The sequence below is a fragment of the Vitis riparia genome, chromosome 10 (genome assembly GCF_004353265.1).
Source record: "Vitis riparia cultivar Riparia Gloire de Montpellier isolate 1030 chromosome 10, EGFV_Vit.rip_1.0, whole genome shotgun sequence".
Classification (NCBI taxonomy): Eukaryota; Viridiplantae; Streptophyta; class Magnoliopsida; order Vitales; family Vitaceae; genus Vitis; species Vitis riparia.
The window spans coordinates 22,426,530-22,444,331 of record NC_048440.1 but is presented as its reverse complement, the minus strand read 5'-3'; the positions used below and the strand labels follow the sequence as shown (position 1 = coordinate 22,444,331).

General features: G+C 35.1%; 2 protein-coding genes across 2 annotated transcripts; one reads left to right on the top strand and one right to left on the bottom strand.

Annotated features, from left to right (window-relative positions):
- Window positions 1-308: 308 nt before the first annotated feature.
- LOC117924158 lies at window positions 309-3,318 on the top strand. Its single transcript, XM_034842738.1, has 8 exons — window positions 309-615; window positions 714-860; window positions 954-1,079; window positions 1,172-1,591; window positions 2,448-2,540; window positions 2,663-2,803; window positions 2,888-2,988; window positions 3,088-3,318. Exons 1-8 carry the CDS (start codon window positions 355-357, stop codon window positions 3,296-3,298), a joined length of 1,500 nt encoding a protein of 499 aa, XP_034698629.1. The 5' UTR covers window positions 309-354; the 3' UTR covers window positions 3,299-3,318.
- A 2,080-nt stretch (window positions 3,319-5,398) lies between these two features.
- LOC117923244 (protein FAR1-RELATED SEQUENCE 5-like) lies at window positions 5,399-8,231 on the bottom strand. Its single transcript, XM_034841465.1, has 4 exons — window positions 8,202-8,231; window positions 6,518-8,116; window positions 5,546-5,614; window positions 5,399-5,452 (listed from the first exon to the last, which is right to left on the bottom strand). The coding sequence occupies exons 1-4, from the start codon at window positions 8,229-8,231 to the stop codon at window positions 5,399-5,401; spliced, it is 1,752 nt and encodes a 583-aa protein (XP_034697356.1).
- Window positions 8,232-17,802: the final 9,571 nt, after the last annotated feature.

The following is a 17,802-nucleotide window of genomic DNA, read 5'->3' as shown; positions in this document are numbered from 1 at the left end:
TCTTTTCAGTTATATCTTCAGACTCGATGCTCCCCTGAGCGAGTCATTAGAGTGATTGAAAAATTGGAACCAAAGCAAAAGGCAGCCATAGAAGAAATAGGATTTGGTAGCCTCTTGCAACTTCGATGTAGGAAAATTGATCATGGGTTATGTCTTTGGTTGATAAATAGTTTTAATCCGAACACTTATATGTTACAATTGTATAATACTTGTATCAAATTATCCCCCATTGATGTTGAATTTATTATGGGATTGAGGGCAAGAGGGTTCAAGATTGGCATGAACAAAGATGTTGGCCATAAGAATGATTTATGTAAAAAATATTGTGATAAAAAAGGGCGATTGCCATTAGTGATGTTAGAAAATCAAATTAGGGAGGATAAAGAGGGTGGAAACGATTTTAAAGTTCGTTTTGTATTATTTGTGTTGGGTGCATTATTGTGCCCAACAATGAAGCTTTTTGTGAATCGTTCTTTCTTACATCTTGTGGAAGACATCGATTCAATAAAGAAGATGAATTGGGCAGAATTTGTGTTGTCCTATCTTGTGCACGGGATTGAAGAGTTTAAGAAGAAACAACAAAGTGGGGTTTGCGGTTGCTTATTGTTTTTAATGGTAATGTCCTTGTAATTAATTTACATCATAGTGAATTACGATTTTGTTTTAATATAATTTATGAATTAACTATATATCTGTGTCAAATATACTCGTAGTTATTCTACCACGAGCATATATCATTTGAAGAGAAATTTCTACCGCTATATACTCGACCTTCTCCTCGGATTACTGCTTGGGGAGATGATGAAGTATTGGACAGGAAACGAAGATTGAAAAAACTTGGTGGATATGCAAATGAGAATGTAAGTTATAGTTTTGAAAGTCGTTTACTATTTATTTAAGTTTTTAGTGATTTAAAATCTGATATGTATTATATTTTGATGAATATATTGTAGCTCAAAATATGGGTGATAGAAAATGAGATAAGGGATTGCGTTGATGGAAATGCAACGACAATGGCGAGTGAGAATGAGGACGATGAGAAATTTGTAATCAATCTAAACAAAGATGTTATTAAACGAGTAAGTGTTTTACAATATTCATCGTGACTATCTATATTAGCATTGATCCTTTGTATTATGATGTTATTAATCACGTTCGTATATATCACTAGGTTGATGGTGGGAACTTAATGGAGATGGATAAAACCTTTCAACAATTAAAGACACAACTAATTGATATGGCTTATGGTGCAAGTAGTAGTAGTTGTGATCAAATTTTGGCTAAATTTGAGGAGAATTATACTACAGTGAAAGGTCTCTTCCTTAGATCAAGCGGAAAAACTTTGAGAATGCACGAGGAAGGACCGAAGAATGACATTCTCTCATGCGAGAGAAGTTTGGAAGATACGAACAATATGAATGTTAATGAACATTATCTTCACACTTTGTCAAATGAGAAGTTATGCACCGAGGACTTGAATGAAAAGAATCAAGATGCATGTGCTACATCAATTGAAGTGCATATCATTCCAGACGAAAATCAAAATATTTTACCACTTCCAATCAAAAGGAGTAGAAGAGATTATGGAAAGGTATGTATCATATAAAAGAAAAAATTATTTTCTTTACAACTACTTAACCATTACATAGTAAATAGATGTATATTAATGACATTTTCCATATTAGGAACCATTACGAGCACTATGTGGTTATCCTAATCATGTCATGAAAACACGTACATCAAGGGAGAGGAAACCAAGTAAATTCAAGGTCTCCCCGTTTGTACACAATTTAAGGAAGATGGTAAAACGTGAAGCATCAGAGGTATAATAGAAATAGTTTAATATCATTGTTCTTATTTTTGATACTTAACATATATAGTTAATAATTATGTCTTGTTTTCGATTTAGTCAATCCCCATGTCCATTCGTGAAGACGTGGTGGATACTCAATCATTCAATGTACTTCAATCTCTTGTCGCTGATTATGTTTTCAATAGAGCATTGTCAAAAAGGTTTGTCGTGTCTAGAACATTCACAACATGTGTTGTTACAATTTTAGCCTTCATATGCTTCCAATTTATTCAAGTTTGTTTGAACATATTATTATTTTAGTGAGCTTCTTGTTGACTTTGGTCATGAACATGGAGTTCGTGGAGATTTTGAGTGCTTACGTCCTAGACAAAATTTGATGGATGTTGTAAGTACCTACTCCATTTATATCAAATGCGTGCTATATTAGTTAAATAAATTTATTGAAGTTATTGTTCAACAACAGGTAATAAATCTAGAAGCCTCAAAGCTAAATTATTTTGAAAGACAATTCATAGGCATACGAAGTATAAGATGCTATCTTCCCACGACATTTTCAGTAAGCTCATATTTCTCTTGTTGTTTACTTACATATTAAGTACAATATACTAATGTTCGTATTATGTTTTCTTATTAGCAAATGATTTTGTACGGGAGTCCTCAACCTTTTTTCGATAGAAAAACATCCATCGTGAGTAAGTACATTAGCGAATTGGATGATTGCGAGAAGGTTAGTAATTATTTGTAATGTTTAATTGCATATATGAAATTTAGAGTAGATATCATTTTCACCTATAATATACTATATTTTTTGTGGCCCAACTCATATATATTGTTTTCCTACCTTTACAGCTATTTATTCCAATGCATGACGATTGCCCTGGTCATTGGTATCTGTGCATTATTGACTTCAAAGACTTTGATATCCAAATTTTGGATTCATTACGATCGAAGAGTCGGGACGAGTTCCGGTTTAAGAGTGTGAAAAAAGTGGTATGCTTTCTCCTTTTTGTTTTCCTTTTTATTTGGTTTTTTTTTTCTCTTCTATATTTATTAACCACTTTCAAAATAAATTAGGTTGAATTTTGTCAGACGTTCTTCAAACTGTATGACATAGGGAAAGATGTCTTCCAATTCTCCATTGATTGGGCTCCTTCCATTCCGACCCAAGATAATGGGTTAGTATGAATACATAACTCACATTAATATTCTTTTTTCTGATGTATAATTAGACAACCATTCAATAAGTTGTTTTGCTTTTCTTTTCTCTTTCTTAGGTGGGACTGTGGAGTGCATGTCATTAGACATATGCAGAGATTCAAAAATGGTGATTCGATGACGATATCCGATTTTTGTAATTCTGCTAAAATACGTCGAGAAATAGCATGTGATTTAGTTTTACACGAGGGAAATAGAGAAAAACAAACCATTGTGGCTATTGTTTGTACAAAGACGTCGACACGAGCAATGAAAAAATTATTATTATGATATTTGTTATTTTTCTAATATTTATCATTTCCATCTCCACATATGGTCATGTTTATTGGGAAGTTGTGAGATTCGATGATCATACATTATTAATGATTAAGGCCCTTTTATTTGAATATTCAAATACTCTTCTTTCAATATGGTAGGCAAAATGAAATTGTAATATATTGGTATCATTCATGTTCGACATGTGTGCTTTTGTACGCTCTTTAACCTAATCAGATTTGTAAATATTCATTTATCTATGCTAACAATATATAGTTAGTACATTAATAGACCGGTTGACGAATGACGTTCAGCTCGTAAGAACCAGTCCAACGATTTAGCTAAGTCCACTTCTCATAGGCATACGCATTATGCCTACCGGTTGAGAACATTCCTCATATGGATAATGACCCTATGAATGCAGTGTGAACTCGTTGAGGATTTGTCCCAACCACCTCAAACAATTTTGGATGCATAATGACCCCGTGTCGGCGTTCAATTGAGTGATTGAAGATTTTTCTAAAGGGAGTGAGCAATTTTTAAAGTTGTGCAAAGCGGTTGATCAATGAAGAAATTGTCTCAACCGGTTGACGAATGCTTTGACCAGTGGGAACCGGTTCACAAATATAGCAAATTGGTTGAGGAAATTTCTCAATCGGTTGATGGTTTTTTAACCAGTGGCAACCGGTTGAAGATGGGTATCAACCGGTTGAGGAATTTGCTCAACCGATTGAGGATATTTTTTACTAACGACAACCGGTCGACGAAACCGGTCGACCGACTCCATCAACCGGTCGAGACACTTTTAACCAGTGGCTACCGGTTGAGGAATTTTTCTCAACCGGTTGAGGAATTTTCTCAACCGGTTGACGATTTTTTTAACCAGTGGCTACCGGCTGAGAAAATTCCTCAACCGGTTGATAAAAATTCCTCAACCGGTAGACACTGGTTAAAAGTGTCTCGACCGGTTGATGGAGTAGGTCGACCGGTTTCATCGACCGGTCGAGACTTGCAATGCTATTGTGCAATTTAGGAGTACGACTACCGTCCACAAAAAAGGTATGAGTTGTACCAATAATATTTCACTACGTAAACATTCGGAAAATTACCATTAAGTTCAATTAAAAGGGTTGAAATTGATGGACACTAGCATTACAAATTACCTAACCACGATTTACCCATTTTGAGTAAAATCACTTAATTTACCTATTTCATATGAATTACATCATATTGATTACTTTCCTATAGTTAACTGATAACCACCTAATTGTCAAACTTCAACCGGTTGAGGAATTTTTCTCGACCGGTTGAGGGATTTCCTCAACCGGTTGAGGAATTTTTCTCGACCGGTTGAGGGTTTTTTCCACCAGTGGCTACCGGTTGAGAAATTGTCTCAACCGGTTGAGAAAATTCCTCAACCGGTAGCCACTGGTGGAAAAAATCCTCAACCGAGATAGGTCTCACGGTTGAGGAATTTTTCTCGACCGGTTGAGGATTTTTCCCACCAGTGGCTACCGGTTGAGAAATTGTCTCAACAGGTCGAGAAAAATTCCTCAACCGGTAGCCACTGGTGGAAAAATCCCTCAACCGGTTGATGAATTTCCTCAACCGGTTGAGGAATTCCTCAACCGGAGAACTCAACGTGAATTCCTCAACCGGATGAGGAATTCCCTCAACCGACACCTTTGTTTCATATGAATTACACATCATATTGATTACTTTCCTATAGTTAACTCATAACCACCTAATTTGTCAAACTTTAACCACAATTGAATTTAATTAAATCTGCATAATTAACCGTTTTATTCGACATGATATAAATGAATCGTTTTCTCCATTTACCAATCATTTTATCACTTGTAATCAATTAAATTATAAATGTAGAGGATATTGCAGTCTATCAATCAACTTGACTCTTGATCAAAATTCAAACTTTTCATTAAATAGTCAAGTTAAAAGTACACATTACTGGAAGCGATAACGTCAACTAATAAAAATACTGATTTAATACCTACCATCCCTTACTCCGTTAAGGAATAAAAAAAAGGTTGCATTTCCACCATATTTGGATATTTGTTTGGATCCCCACCTTGACATGGTGTTGTCATATTTTGTTCATGTTGCTGAAATCCTGCTATCTGCACATGCACATTCCATTGTTATTTTCAGCTGTCCAATTCCATTCCAATTAATTAAACCTAATCATTAAATAATGCATAGCTCAAATTTATGTCAAAAGTGTTTCTTTATTCCCGATCTTACATTATTAAGTTCACCACAATCTATGTACATGTCAGATCGGTCATTCGACAAATGCTCCCCTAACATTCCCTGCATTTTTCAAAAATTAAGTGTTGTCAATTATTATTAAATTAGATGTTATCAATGTTTGGAAATTATATAACAAGCCTATTGTACATACATGTATGCTTGCAAAAATGTCAACTGATGAATTTGTTGAAGGCATCATTTCCATTTGAATGTCACATTGGGAAGACAAATTAGTTTCCTCCTACGTACTCATAATGCCATCAAAACAATTATGTTAGTCATTTATTTAAGTACACCTACCAAAATTAATCTTAGGGGCAATTTTTAATTGAATATGCCATACCATATAACCCGGCTGAGCATTTTGAGGGATTGTAGCTTCTGGACACTTTCGAATTGTGTGACCCACTCTTTTACAACGACTACATCGTCTTCCCTTTTGAACATTCATTGCCATTTGCCTGGATTCCCTTTAGTCTTCACAATATTTGGATCACGAACTTGGTTATTGCTTGTCGCTCCATCTGCTGCTATTTTCTTCCCTTTCAAATTATAGTTATAGAGTTCCTCCATTCTCGCCGTCAAATTTTGTATTTCATTTTTGGCCTCTATAAATGAAGATGACGTATCTGACGCAAAGTAGGAGAGCTTGTTGCACATCGAACTCAATGAACCATATCGTACAAACCGATCCATGTCGTTATCCGTCTCATTCACTTGTACTGATCTTGTATACACCTTTGCTAACTTTGTCCACCTCTTCATAATACATGACTGAGGAATCTCTTCCAAATGCTCCACCTTCATAACCACCACCATGTGGCAACATGGGATGCCAATTGACTCAAACATCATGCATGAGCATTTTAATGTTACAATATCCGGGCAAAATTGAACTTCCCAATTTAAGTTCGGGTGTCTGAACTTAGATAATGTGTATGCCCGCATTGAATGATCACTTACAAGACCTACCACAAAGAATAACTCTGCATTCTTCATCTCCTCACGAAATTTAAGGAAAGATTCTTTCGTGTATACCGTCGCAGCATGATTTTCAATTATGGATAGTTTGGTCGAAAGCACTGGTGAAGAATTGTTCGACTCGAACTCTGCCTTTGCCTCGTTTTGCCGTATTCTCATTATGGCTCTATCAAATTGTTGTACAAACTCATACAGTCGCAAACGAATTTTTAAGAATCTATTTAGATATGCATTCATACTCTCACACCTTTGTGTGGTTCTCATCCCTCCAAAGAAATTTCCACGTAAATACGCCTCTGCCCATCTTTTACGTTTCCCATATATCTCGGTCACCCAACGATTCTCATTAAGTCCCAAATTTGCAACCATTTCATGCCAAACCTTTTCAAATTCTGCTTCATTCCCACGCATGAACATGCACCTTGCAAATATGCTTGAGAAATCCTTAATATGCACATTCGTGAATGCATTTCGTTGCAAATGCCATGAACACAATCGATGACACGTATCGGGTAATAGTTTTTTGATTGCCTTACGCATAGCTTTATCCCCATCGGTTACAACAGATATGGGTTTCTTATTCATCATTGCCTCAAGAAATGTCTCCAACACCCATTCATATGTCCCAACACTTTCATCTATCAATAATGCACAACCAAATACAACAGTTTGGTGGTGATGATTAACACCGACCAACACTACTAGAGGCTTTTTATAGGCATTTGTCCTATAGGTTGTGTCAAATGCTAGGACATCTCCAAAACACGCATAATCCATTCGAGCAGTTGAATCAGCCCAAAACAAATTTGCTAGTCGACTTTCTTCATCAATGTTGAATTTATAAAAAAATGAAGAATCCATTTCTGCCTTTCCACACAAATAAGCCAATGCCGCTTCTGCATCACCGTCTTTAATTTCACTTCTACGCATTGCATCAACGTGATTGTATATATCTTTTTGTGTGAAACCGACGTGCTCATGTCCCCCTGATTGTTTGACCATATAGTCCATAATTTGTGTTGTTTTAACACCTACTTTACGCAAAACATCAACTTGTGCCTTATCTGGATTACTTATTGTTCGATGAGACCGAAGGAATTGTGTGTTGATAGCATCGACCAAATTATGATTATGATCTCCTATAAATTCCTTTACAATCCACTTTCCATCTTTCCTATTCAAGCCTACACGAAATGCAGCTTCACATCCAACTCTACTCAATGATCGTGGCTCACGCTGTCGCTTGTCATTTTCAATAAACTTTGTCGCTCGCTGTCCTTCTCTAGAACACACCCACTTTCGAGATATTATATCTCCATTCTTGTCTCGCTTCAAATCATCTTTTCGAATACTAAATCCGGCTACTTTTGCTAACATGTTGTAAAATGTTCCAGCCTCATCTATGCAATCGAATTGCAATTTGTAGACTTCTTCATCTGAAATACCCTTCAACACCTTCTCTTTCAAACCGTTTCCACCCAGGTGGTAAGTGCCACCGATAAATGCATCGTCATTGACGACGTCCTCCTCTTTCACTTCAAACTCCCGCTTGATTGTTTTCTCCTTCACCGATTGCATCATCTACATTACATAAATAACGTAAAAAAGTGCCCCAATAATACTTTAACAAATTATCATATCACTTTTGTATCAATTGATTGCATACTTGAAGATAAACCGAATTCGACAACGTCATCTATTCTCATTTTTTGATACAAATTGAGAATTTGAGAAATTATAGAACCGGTTTAGACTGCACACGTGATAATTTCCCCATGATTTTCAATTTAAAAGGTCATAAGCAATACTTTTTAAAATCATTAAATACCACTTAAAAATCATTATGTTGAGGAAATAACTTGTGAAAATGCAAATGCGACACCAATACCCTAAAAAGATGGCGTTAGACAATGATCGACGTCTGACATCTATACAGAAACGCACCATAATTTATATTGACCTTAGACAACCAAGTGAAGTAATAGTTAAATTCAACTTCCTAGACATGGTTCTGCTGTTGAGGCTAAGGTTGTAGTGCTTTTGGAGGTCCTTGTTCAAGACCAATATTTCAGATTGTCCAACTTTTTTGTGGTAGGGGATGGTGTTGTTGGTCTTGATGAGCATAAAAAATAACAATCGGTACAATTGTTTGGTTCCTCGTAAACCAAATCTATTCTCTTCCCTTGCTCTAAGCTATTATAATGTGGAAGAAAGTGGTTGACCTACAACTTCACCGGATGCATTTTGATGCTGCTTACAAAATTCGGCAGTGTCTACCGGTTGAGAAAATCTCTCAACCGGTCTTATATAACCGGTCGACCGGTACATCTTTAACTGTTATACCATGTTAACCGCGTAGCTAATTGTTTCTTTTCGTTGTTCATTTCATTAAGGCCTTCATTCCTTATCAGAACGTTAGAATGTTGCCCTATTTAGGCATACTATGTTAACAAAAATTCCATCATTAATCTTAGTTGCCATCTTCAAGGAGTTTGTCAGTCACAATAATTACTACCTCTCATGCACATTATTTAAAAACATGGAAAATCACTTTTAAAAATTCTATGTAAAAGCATGGAAGCTTTTGGGTACACTGCCAAACTAATTCCAAACTTACCCATATTGGGAGTCAATAATACACATTTCTTAAGATTGATTCTCTCCTTTTAAGTCAGTTGAATATGTATTACCCTATAATCTTGATGATTGTGTGATTTTTACAGCCAACATGAGTCACTTATATTAAATAAATTAATGTCAACTGTTCAACAGATCAGTGATGCATATTACTAACAATGTGCTATAGACAATCAAAATCCAAACTCTTTAACATCAGTACATACCATTTAAAAATCAGTACTAGGTTTTGGGAAAATTTCCCCATACATTTGAAAGATGAGGGCATTCAGCTTAAAAAATGTATTATGGATTTGTTTACCTATTCTTTATTGAGTTAAAGATCATACCGTTAAAATGGAAAGTCCAAGTGTGATGCAGCTTCACCTGAAGATTTGTCTTCTGGATGCTTTTTGTAACCTGTTCTCCAACATATATCAGACCTCGTTCAGTCTCCAAGCTCCTTACAATATGTTCCCTTCCAAATATATACTAACATATGTATGTGGTTGGTTGATGGAGTTATTACATATTTTAATAGGCTGCCACATGTTGGAAACCAACCACCACAATGGTACACTTAGTGGTTGATAGTTTGGATAGTTGCACCAGTTTTTTATGTGCCATTAAATATATCATTTATATCAGGTGGGAAAGTCAGCCTAATGTTGATATTTTTTGGACCCATTTGAAATGGATATATGTATAACTTAACAAAATATAAAGGGGAGATATGGACTTAATTGATAATATTGACATTTCTTACTGTTGTTTAGCACATTTATTGTAACTATGTTTTCATACCGTTTCCTACTTACTATATTTTTTCATCAATTAACGTGATTTATTTTTAATTAATGCTTCCTAATATATCCTAGATATGAGAAAGGTTAGTTAATTAGACTTATTTACGTAAAATGAAATATGTTATGATATTCTACTAATGGAAATTTTAAATAAATTCAGATTCATTAATTTATTTAACTCACCATGGTATATCGTACTTATTCGAACAATTTGTCATACAACCATGATTAATTTTAATGGCCCTATGGTACTATATGTTAGTTAATTACAATTTTAATCTAATAGGTGTGACTATATCTTAGTGAGTTCATTATACTATATTTTTTCGTGCATTAACGTAATTTATTTTTAATTAATGCTTCATAATATATCATAGATATGAGAAATGTTAGTTAATTAGACTTAATTACGTAAAATGAGATATGGCTTGATATTCTACTTATGGAAATTTTAAATAAATTCAGATTCATTAATTTATTTCACTCACCATGGTATATCGTACTTATTCGAACAATTTGTCATACAACCATAATTAATTTTAATGGTCCTATGGTACTATATGTTAGTTAATTACAATTTTAATCTAATAGGTGTGACTATATCTTAGTGAGTTCATTATACTATATTTTTTCATGAATTAACGTAATTTATTTTTAATTAATGCTTCATAATATATCCTAGATATGAGAAATGTTAGTTAATTAGACTTAATTACGTAAAATGAGATATGTTATGATATTCTACTTATGTAGATTTTAAATAAATTCAGATTCATTAATTTATTTCACTCACCATGGTATATCGTACCTATTCGAACACTTTGTCATACAACCATAATTAATTTTAATGGCCCTATGGTACTATATGTTAGTTAATTACAATTTTAATGTAACAGGTGTAACTATATCTTAGTGAGTTCATTTTGCTATATTGTACATATCAGAAAGGTTGTCATATTTTATTTTCCTCAATATAAATTTTGTGAAATTAACTTCAATTAATTTATTTAAGGTACATCAAAATATTTATTCTTTTAATCCATTATAGGTTAAATGAGCTCATATGGAAACTATTATATTAAAAGTGTTGCAAATATAATGTAAGACATTAAGCTAATTAAATAGAAATTATAAGTTCATAAACTGGATGTCTTTCCATATACTAAGAAGGTCGACCGACGTTCAAACCACTTGTAACCCTCAGCCTCTTTGTCTTCTACTCCATTCTTCTTCATCCTCGCGCAAGATCTGAACCCGTCTGTCTTCCACTCCAGTCTTCTTCATCCTCACGCAATACCTGAAGGCCACTCGGAATCTTCATGGCTCCAAAACGAGCACCGGTCGAAGCATCCTCCACCGGTTGCAAAGGGAAGAAAACGGCGGTGTCAAGGATGCGCAGGACCAAGAAAAACACCTCCGACCGACAACAAGGCAGCGCCAGCAACCACCACACCTCCGATGGAGCAAAACGCACCACCAACAAAGGAAAACGGCCGGGCGTCGAAGCAAGTCCGGAGGTTCGTAAGAAGGCCACCTTTGATCGATCTACGTTCGCAACCCCTGACCTAGCCCAACGATTTCATCTTCGTTTTGCGAATCGGACCGTAATCCCGGGTAGGAACATTGATTTTGCAAAGCTCAGTTATTTCCATTTCGATGTGCTTTTCGCGAAAATGGGTTGGCTTCCTATTGTCTCCGTCAAAGAGTTCCTTTATCCCAAGGTTGTCAAATGTTTCTACTCCAATATGACATTCGAAGATGAAGGACCCATTACTACCACGATTAACGGTGTACGGATCGTTTTTGATGTTGCTGAACTATGTAAGATTTTAGAGATTCCAAATGAAGGGGTTTGTTTGTATGAAGCTAAGAAGTGGCCAAGGGTGGAAGGTTTCAAACCTGCAGAAGCTATACAGAGGCTATGTGGTTACCCGAGATCTAGTAGACCAACTTCCCATTTGTTGACTGTGTTGAGTCGTATCCTACATCACATGATCTCGTACATTTTCATCCCTAAAGGAGGGCACCGAGATGATGTATCTTTCTTGGAGGCTTTTTTGGTTGATAGCATTCTCACAGAAAGAAAGGTTAATATTGGTCACATAATTTTCCAACATATGAAAGCATGTTCAATAAGCGAAGATTCAGTTCTCCCCTATGGCATGTTTATCACAAAGATTGTCAAATACTTCAATGTCAATTTGCGCAATGAGACAGACGGGAAAAAACTCAAATCATTTGATACATATGATCGGGCTTCACTTCGGCGCATGCATTTTGTTCGGAAGAAAGATGGTTCATGGGCAAGGAAGTCTTCCGTTCCCCCCTCAGAGGTTGATGTGTCTTCAGACAATGGGTCCTCCGAGGATGAAGAATATGAAGATCAGGATGTAGAGGGAATAACTTCTGAAAAAGCAAATGTCACACGAATACCATCAACAGGTGGTGTAAGAGCTAGGGCGGATGCAAATCATCGTTCACAAATTGGACTGGACGACTCAGAGGCATCAGATAACCTCAATGCCCAGATTAGCTCCCTTGGTACCCGCTTGGACGAGATTGTATTAACCAATGACCGACGTTTGACATCTCTGGAGAATCGCATTGATGGTTTACACGAGGAATTCAAGGAGGGTATGCAAGTTATACGAGGCCAGCATGATGAGATGATGGTCTTCTTGCGATCCCACTTCCCGCTTCATGGACCAGACCATATATGACCCCTTCTACATTTTGTACTAGTTTTATAGTTATTAAAGTTTCATTATGTTTTTGGACATTTGGCTAATATAAATGACCTTTTGTAATTATGACTTCTCCTATTACTTATGGATGTAGTGATCGGCCATTCACATAAATGGCGTAAATGTATTCGCTCAATTCTGATGATGGTATATGGATGATGTATTTTCGTCTACATGTATATATTCTATCTAGCTTATTTTGTTTATAGCTCTTGATATATAGGTTCTTTTCATCTCTTTAAACCTTCTTCTGTAGATTTAAAATTCTTGGTGGACATCACATAATTTAGGTTCCCATTTGGGTGGCATGGATATTTTTGTGTTTTAAATATTGATTATGTAATCCCTGGTTTCGGATGGCAAAAGGAAGATTATGACTATTACCATCAAAAGCATAGAAGAATCATGCGTTAGGAAGGTTATATTGAGTATTGGTTACTCGTAAAACGTATGTATTCTCCTCCCTTGGTCTAATCTACTATAATGTCTAATCTACTATATTTTTTTTTAATAAAACTTGGGCACTTTCAACCGGTTGAGGCACTGCATCAATCGGTAGCAAGTGGCCATTTTGGTTTTGCAAAAAAAAAAAAAAATGGCAGTGTCAACCGGTCGAGAAACAGCCTCAACCGGTCGAACTTTGGTTTGCAACCGGTAGCCACTGGCCATTTTGGGACGTGCATCAAGAAATGACCAGTGTCTACCGGTCGAGTGAACATGTCAACCGGCTGCATATAACCGGTCGACCGGTTCATCATTACTATAATGGGTTGCGATATGCTTGCCTGCTTGCATACATTATCGTACTAAGTTTTGGCCCTCTTTTGTCCTTATTAAAACCATTTTTGATTTACTATTTTAAATAGATTTTATTTAAGGTGCATTTGGATGTCTTATGAAAACAAATATCTCCATTGTGTTTTGCGTAGATTTGAAGTTCCAATCTCAATTCTACATTGGTCCTATCAATGAAAATGAGATTCCTGGTAACAGCCCGATGGTATGGGAGCAATTTTCACTTCCCCAAGAGGGCCACTGTTTTAACTTTTAATTTTTAATCCTCACTTGTGAGCCATTAATTTCTATTGTTGTGAGCCTTTAAATTTCCATTACACATCCAACTGCAGCTGTAGTGTTTACTTCTGACTAACAATTTCATGCTCAACACATGTCAATGGTCAGATGGAATTTTACTAGCAATGGAAACTTATTGTTTGTCATGTGCATTATATACTACATACTTGCCTATTGTTATGTCCAACACTAGGTATAGTAGTTAAGCGTTTCCCATCACTTCCATTCCCACAAGTGTCATGTCTCGAACGTCAATTTTTTAAAAGCTGATCTCAGCGTAGGAGAAATGAGGAGGGTCATATTGGGTTGACAATGAAAAATAAATCCTTAGTAGAAGTCTTAAATCCTCAAGAACATTTGTCTACAAAATTTCCTTATTAAAACCATTCTTATGTTATACTATTGGAGACACACTCTAAGCCTTACCCTCCTAAGTGCAAGCACTTCCTTTCCCCACATAGGTTTAGCCATTTGGCATTGACATTATATTAATTATTAGTTGATCTTATTGAAAGTATATTCCTCAGGTCTTTGGTTTAATTGTTCATAGATTTTTAGGAGGTGTATTATGTTTCTTAAAATGTTTTGAATAGGCTGTTATTAGATTGACTTAGTGCTTCGGGATTTTTATTGCTCTTTGTCTTCTCCTTTGGTTCTCTTGTTCCTTTGTGCTTCCTACGATACCCACACCAATCCCCAACCCGTGTTTTATTGGGTTTGCCTCCTTTTGATGTTTTTAATATATATACTTGCTTAAATTTGTCAAGATGGAAGGCAATTGAGTAGAAAATTGTAATTTGGATTTGGGGACTATGAACATTGAATTTATCAAAATCATTGAGTAGAAGCTGGATCCTTGAATTAAGGATTGAGGGAAGGATATAACTGGAACCGCTTTAGAGGTGTATAGTTCACTGTTAGAGTTTAATGGGAAGAAGGCTGTTGGAAGGGATGGTTTCTCTTTTAATTTTTGGCAATTGAGTTATGATTTGGTGAAGAATGAGTTATTGGTTTTGTGTTATGAATAGAATAAATAATTTACAAACTTTAGCTTTATACACCTAAAAAATATTTAATGAGTTGCATTGCCTTATATAAAGGAGTGTGGATGACTTTGGTGACTTTAGCTTTGGTTACTTGGCTTGATAAGGATAATCTATCTTCCGGGAATCATATTGGTTTTGTTTGATTGGAAGTTAAGGGCTTTGTTGGTGATGATGCATAGTTAGTCTTGATTGGCACAGCATTTGTGTGCTGCATAATCACATTGGCAGTGTCTACCGGTAGAGATAATTGCTATACCGGTAGCACATTACCGGTCGACCGGTTCACCATCAGTTTTGTAAGTTGCAATATGATGTAGTGAGAAGCAACATGTGTTTCTGGTGAAGGCTAAATAAGATTTATATACATATTTCCTCACTCCTATGAGCCATGCCTAATTAGGCATGAATGAAGCTCATGTTTTCATGCTCTATCTTTGTTTTCCTTCTTACATATTTGTCATGTCATGAGTTTTCTCTTCAAAACCTAGAATATATCTAGAAATCCTAAACTTAGTGTCTCATCCAATTAGAAATCCTATCAATATAAAGACTTATCTTCTTATAATAAAAACCTTAAGACAATTTCATCTTCTATAAAATAACTCTAAAACTATAATACTTAACTAATAGAAACTGAAACAAAATATGAATGTGAGTAACAGTCTAATATCGATTTTTCCAATAGTTATGCAATATGTAATTTGTTTTATTTAGCCTACTTGTATCATCAAATGATTTTCTCTTTATTCATAAAAACTTTTCTACGGACTATATGAAAGAAAAACCATAATCTTTAGAATTTTTTATGGCTAATGTGAACATTTTGAACCATTGAACCCTGCTTTATAAAATTGGGACACCTCCTTTTAATTGAAAAGCCATGTAAAATGTACGGCATTGAACATATTCCTGATGATGTTTCCTTGTAAATATGAGGCTCCTAACATTCAAATAAGTCTACATTGCTTGTAATCTTAAAGATAATATGAACCTGTAATAGTCCTTACTAGTTGCCTTGGTATTTCTTTGCTCTTCCATGTTACATGCAAAGGAGGTTGTATACGTCAAGGAGTCTACATTAAACCTCTAAAGTATCTATATAAAACTACTTTTAAGTTAAGAACTAAACCACTTTTAAGTTAAATATCATTGATAAATAGTGTAGTATATTCAATAAATATAAATTACCAAATTTTTTGATTCTCTAATATTTTTTGATTCACTTTTAAGTTAAATATCGTTGATGCATGCATTGTATCTCGCGGACCTATCATGTTATTAATATGCCTCATGTGTCAAACTATTTGGTGCTAAGCCTAATCCAGAATGATGTCACTCTTTTAAATTTGATTGGCATGGTTAAGTTAGAAGAAAATGTCCGAAAGAGTTATTGTGACTGTTAGAATTATGTAATGAATGTAAGAAATATTTTCTATTAATTTTAAGAGTTCTTGTGACTGGTTTTCCCTACTTTCTTTACTAGCAACTGTTCTTAATATGGAAATTTATCTCATTATTTCTGTTATTAAAACCTTAAGGAAACAATTATTTGATTGTTATGATGGATTTCATTCTGTCATCACATTTTATCGACAGGCATGACTTCTTTTATTTATGAGATGGCAGATTATGAATTCTGAGAAATTCATTTGGTAAGAAGAAAGATATTTACAAGTAAACTAAACGAGGAAAGATGCTAAGAAGATTAAAATTCAATCCACATATATTCTTTAAAATAATGAACATGAAGAGTGCTGAGTTTGATGGCGTTATCAACAAAACCAATCAAGATATATTAGAAAAAATGTTGTGTTTTGCATCATTAAAATGTGGTAATTGAACCCAAAGAACAATTGAATCTTCAAAATCCTTGCATTCAGTAGCCATATGACATACCTAAATGAAAACAAAATGAAGTATGTCAACCGGTCGACTGTTTATCATCTACCGGTTGGCTAATTATCTCAACCGGTAGCCACTGACCCTTTTAGTTGCTGCATTGTCAAATGGCCAGTGGCTACCGGTTGAGATAAGTAGCCAACCGGTAGAGGATAACCGGTCGACCGGTTCAAGGCTACACATCCATCCTTTTCAGTTTTGAAAGCAATGTATGCCCTAAGCTAATAACAGTTATTTGGTTTATATCTTTCTTACCTTTTGTTCCAATTGGAAGTGTTTTGAGATTAACACGGTTTTATCTTATATTTCTAATTTTGCATGAGGCAAGCCTAGCTATTCCACAATTCTCACCTGTTCTTCTCCCAATGGCCCAAAGTATTGGACAACTTCTATCGCAAATTGCATCATCGCCTACAGTTCTCACCTGTTCTTCCCCCTTTTTTTCTACAATAAAAGCTTCTGAGTGTGTTTTTGGGTAATTTAATTAAAAGAGCTTCTGGCTTAAAGACGAGCATAAAATGGAAGCAATGACAATGTTACTTCTTGTGAAAGCATTTTTTTTAGCTTATGCAGAAAGAAGTTTCATTTTTAATGGAACCTTTGTAATACTATGATTGCTCCTTTGAAATCATGACTTTAGCTTTAAGTTAAAGCCAGTAAAAAGTATTTTAAACTGGCCTAGGCATCCCACTAGAAAAGAAAAAAATAAATCAAATTGTTTTATTTTGGACAAAGGTAATAGCCTTTTCAAGAAAGGATCATTTTCTCCCATTGGAATATAATCTTAGAAGCAACCCACAGAGAATTTTAAAACATACTCAATTCATTTCAGAGAAATGTAGATTATGTTCTCAACAAAGACTATTTGTTTAATAGGGAACAACAAATCATGAAAATGGAGGAGCCATGGTTAGATGAAGCATGTACTTCTTAATACCACAGTGCCTATATGCTATGTTGTTTAGTCATTTACTAATATGAGTTACATGGGCCATTGACAACCAGCTGAGATCCAGGAAAGCAGTCCCTAAAAAAAGGAGTATGGCATAAATAAATTAAATTAGCAATCTCTGTGCTGCAAA

What these genes read in the sequence shown, in the direction of transcription:
- LOC117924158 (XM_034842738.1), top strand. Translation starts at nt 355, where the DNA reads ATGTTAGAAAATCAAATTAGGGAGGATAAAGAGGGTGGAAACGATTTT. An exon ending in GTTGCTTATTGTTTTTAATG is followed by an intron (nt 616 to 713) that starts GTAATGTCCTTG and finishes ATATACTCGTAG; the next exon opens with TTATTCTACCACGAGCATAT. An exon ending in ACAAAGATGTTATTAAACGA is followed by an intron (nt 1,080 to 1,171) that starts GTAAGTGTTTTA and finishes ATATATCACTAG; the next exon opens with GTTGATGGTGGGAACTTAAT.
- LOC117923244 (XM_034841465.1), bottom strand. Translation starts at nt 8,231, where the DNA reads ATGACGTTGTCGAATTCGGTTTATCTTCAA. An exon ending in CGAATTCGGTTTATCTTCAA is followed by an intron (nt 8,117 to 8,201) that starts GTATGCAATCAA and finishes TATGTAATGTAG; the next exon opens with ATGATGCAATCGGTGAAGGA. An exon ending in TATTCTTTGTGGTAGGTCTT is followed by an intron (nt 5,615 to 6,517) that starts GTAAGTGATCAT and finishes TGAAAAATGCAG; the next exon opens with GGAATGTTAGGGGAGCATTT.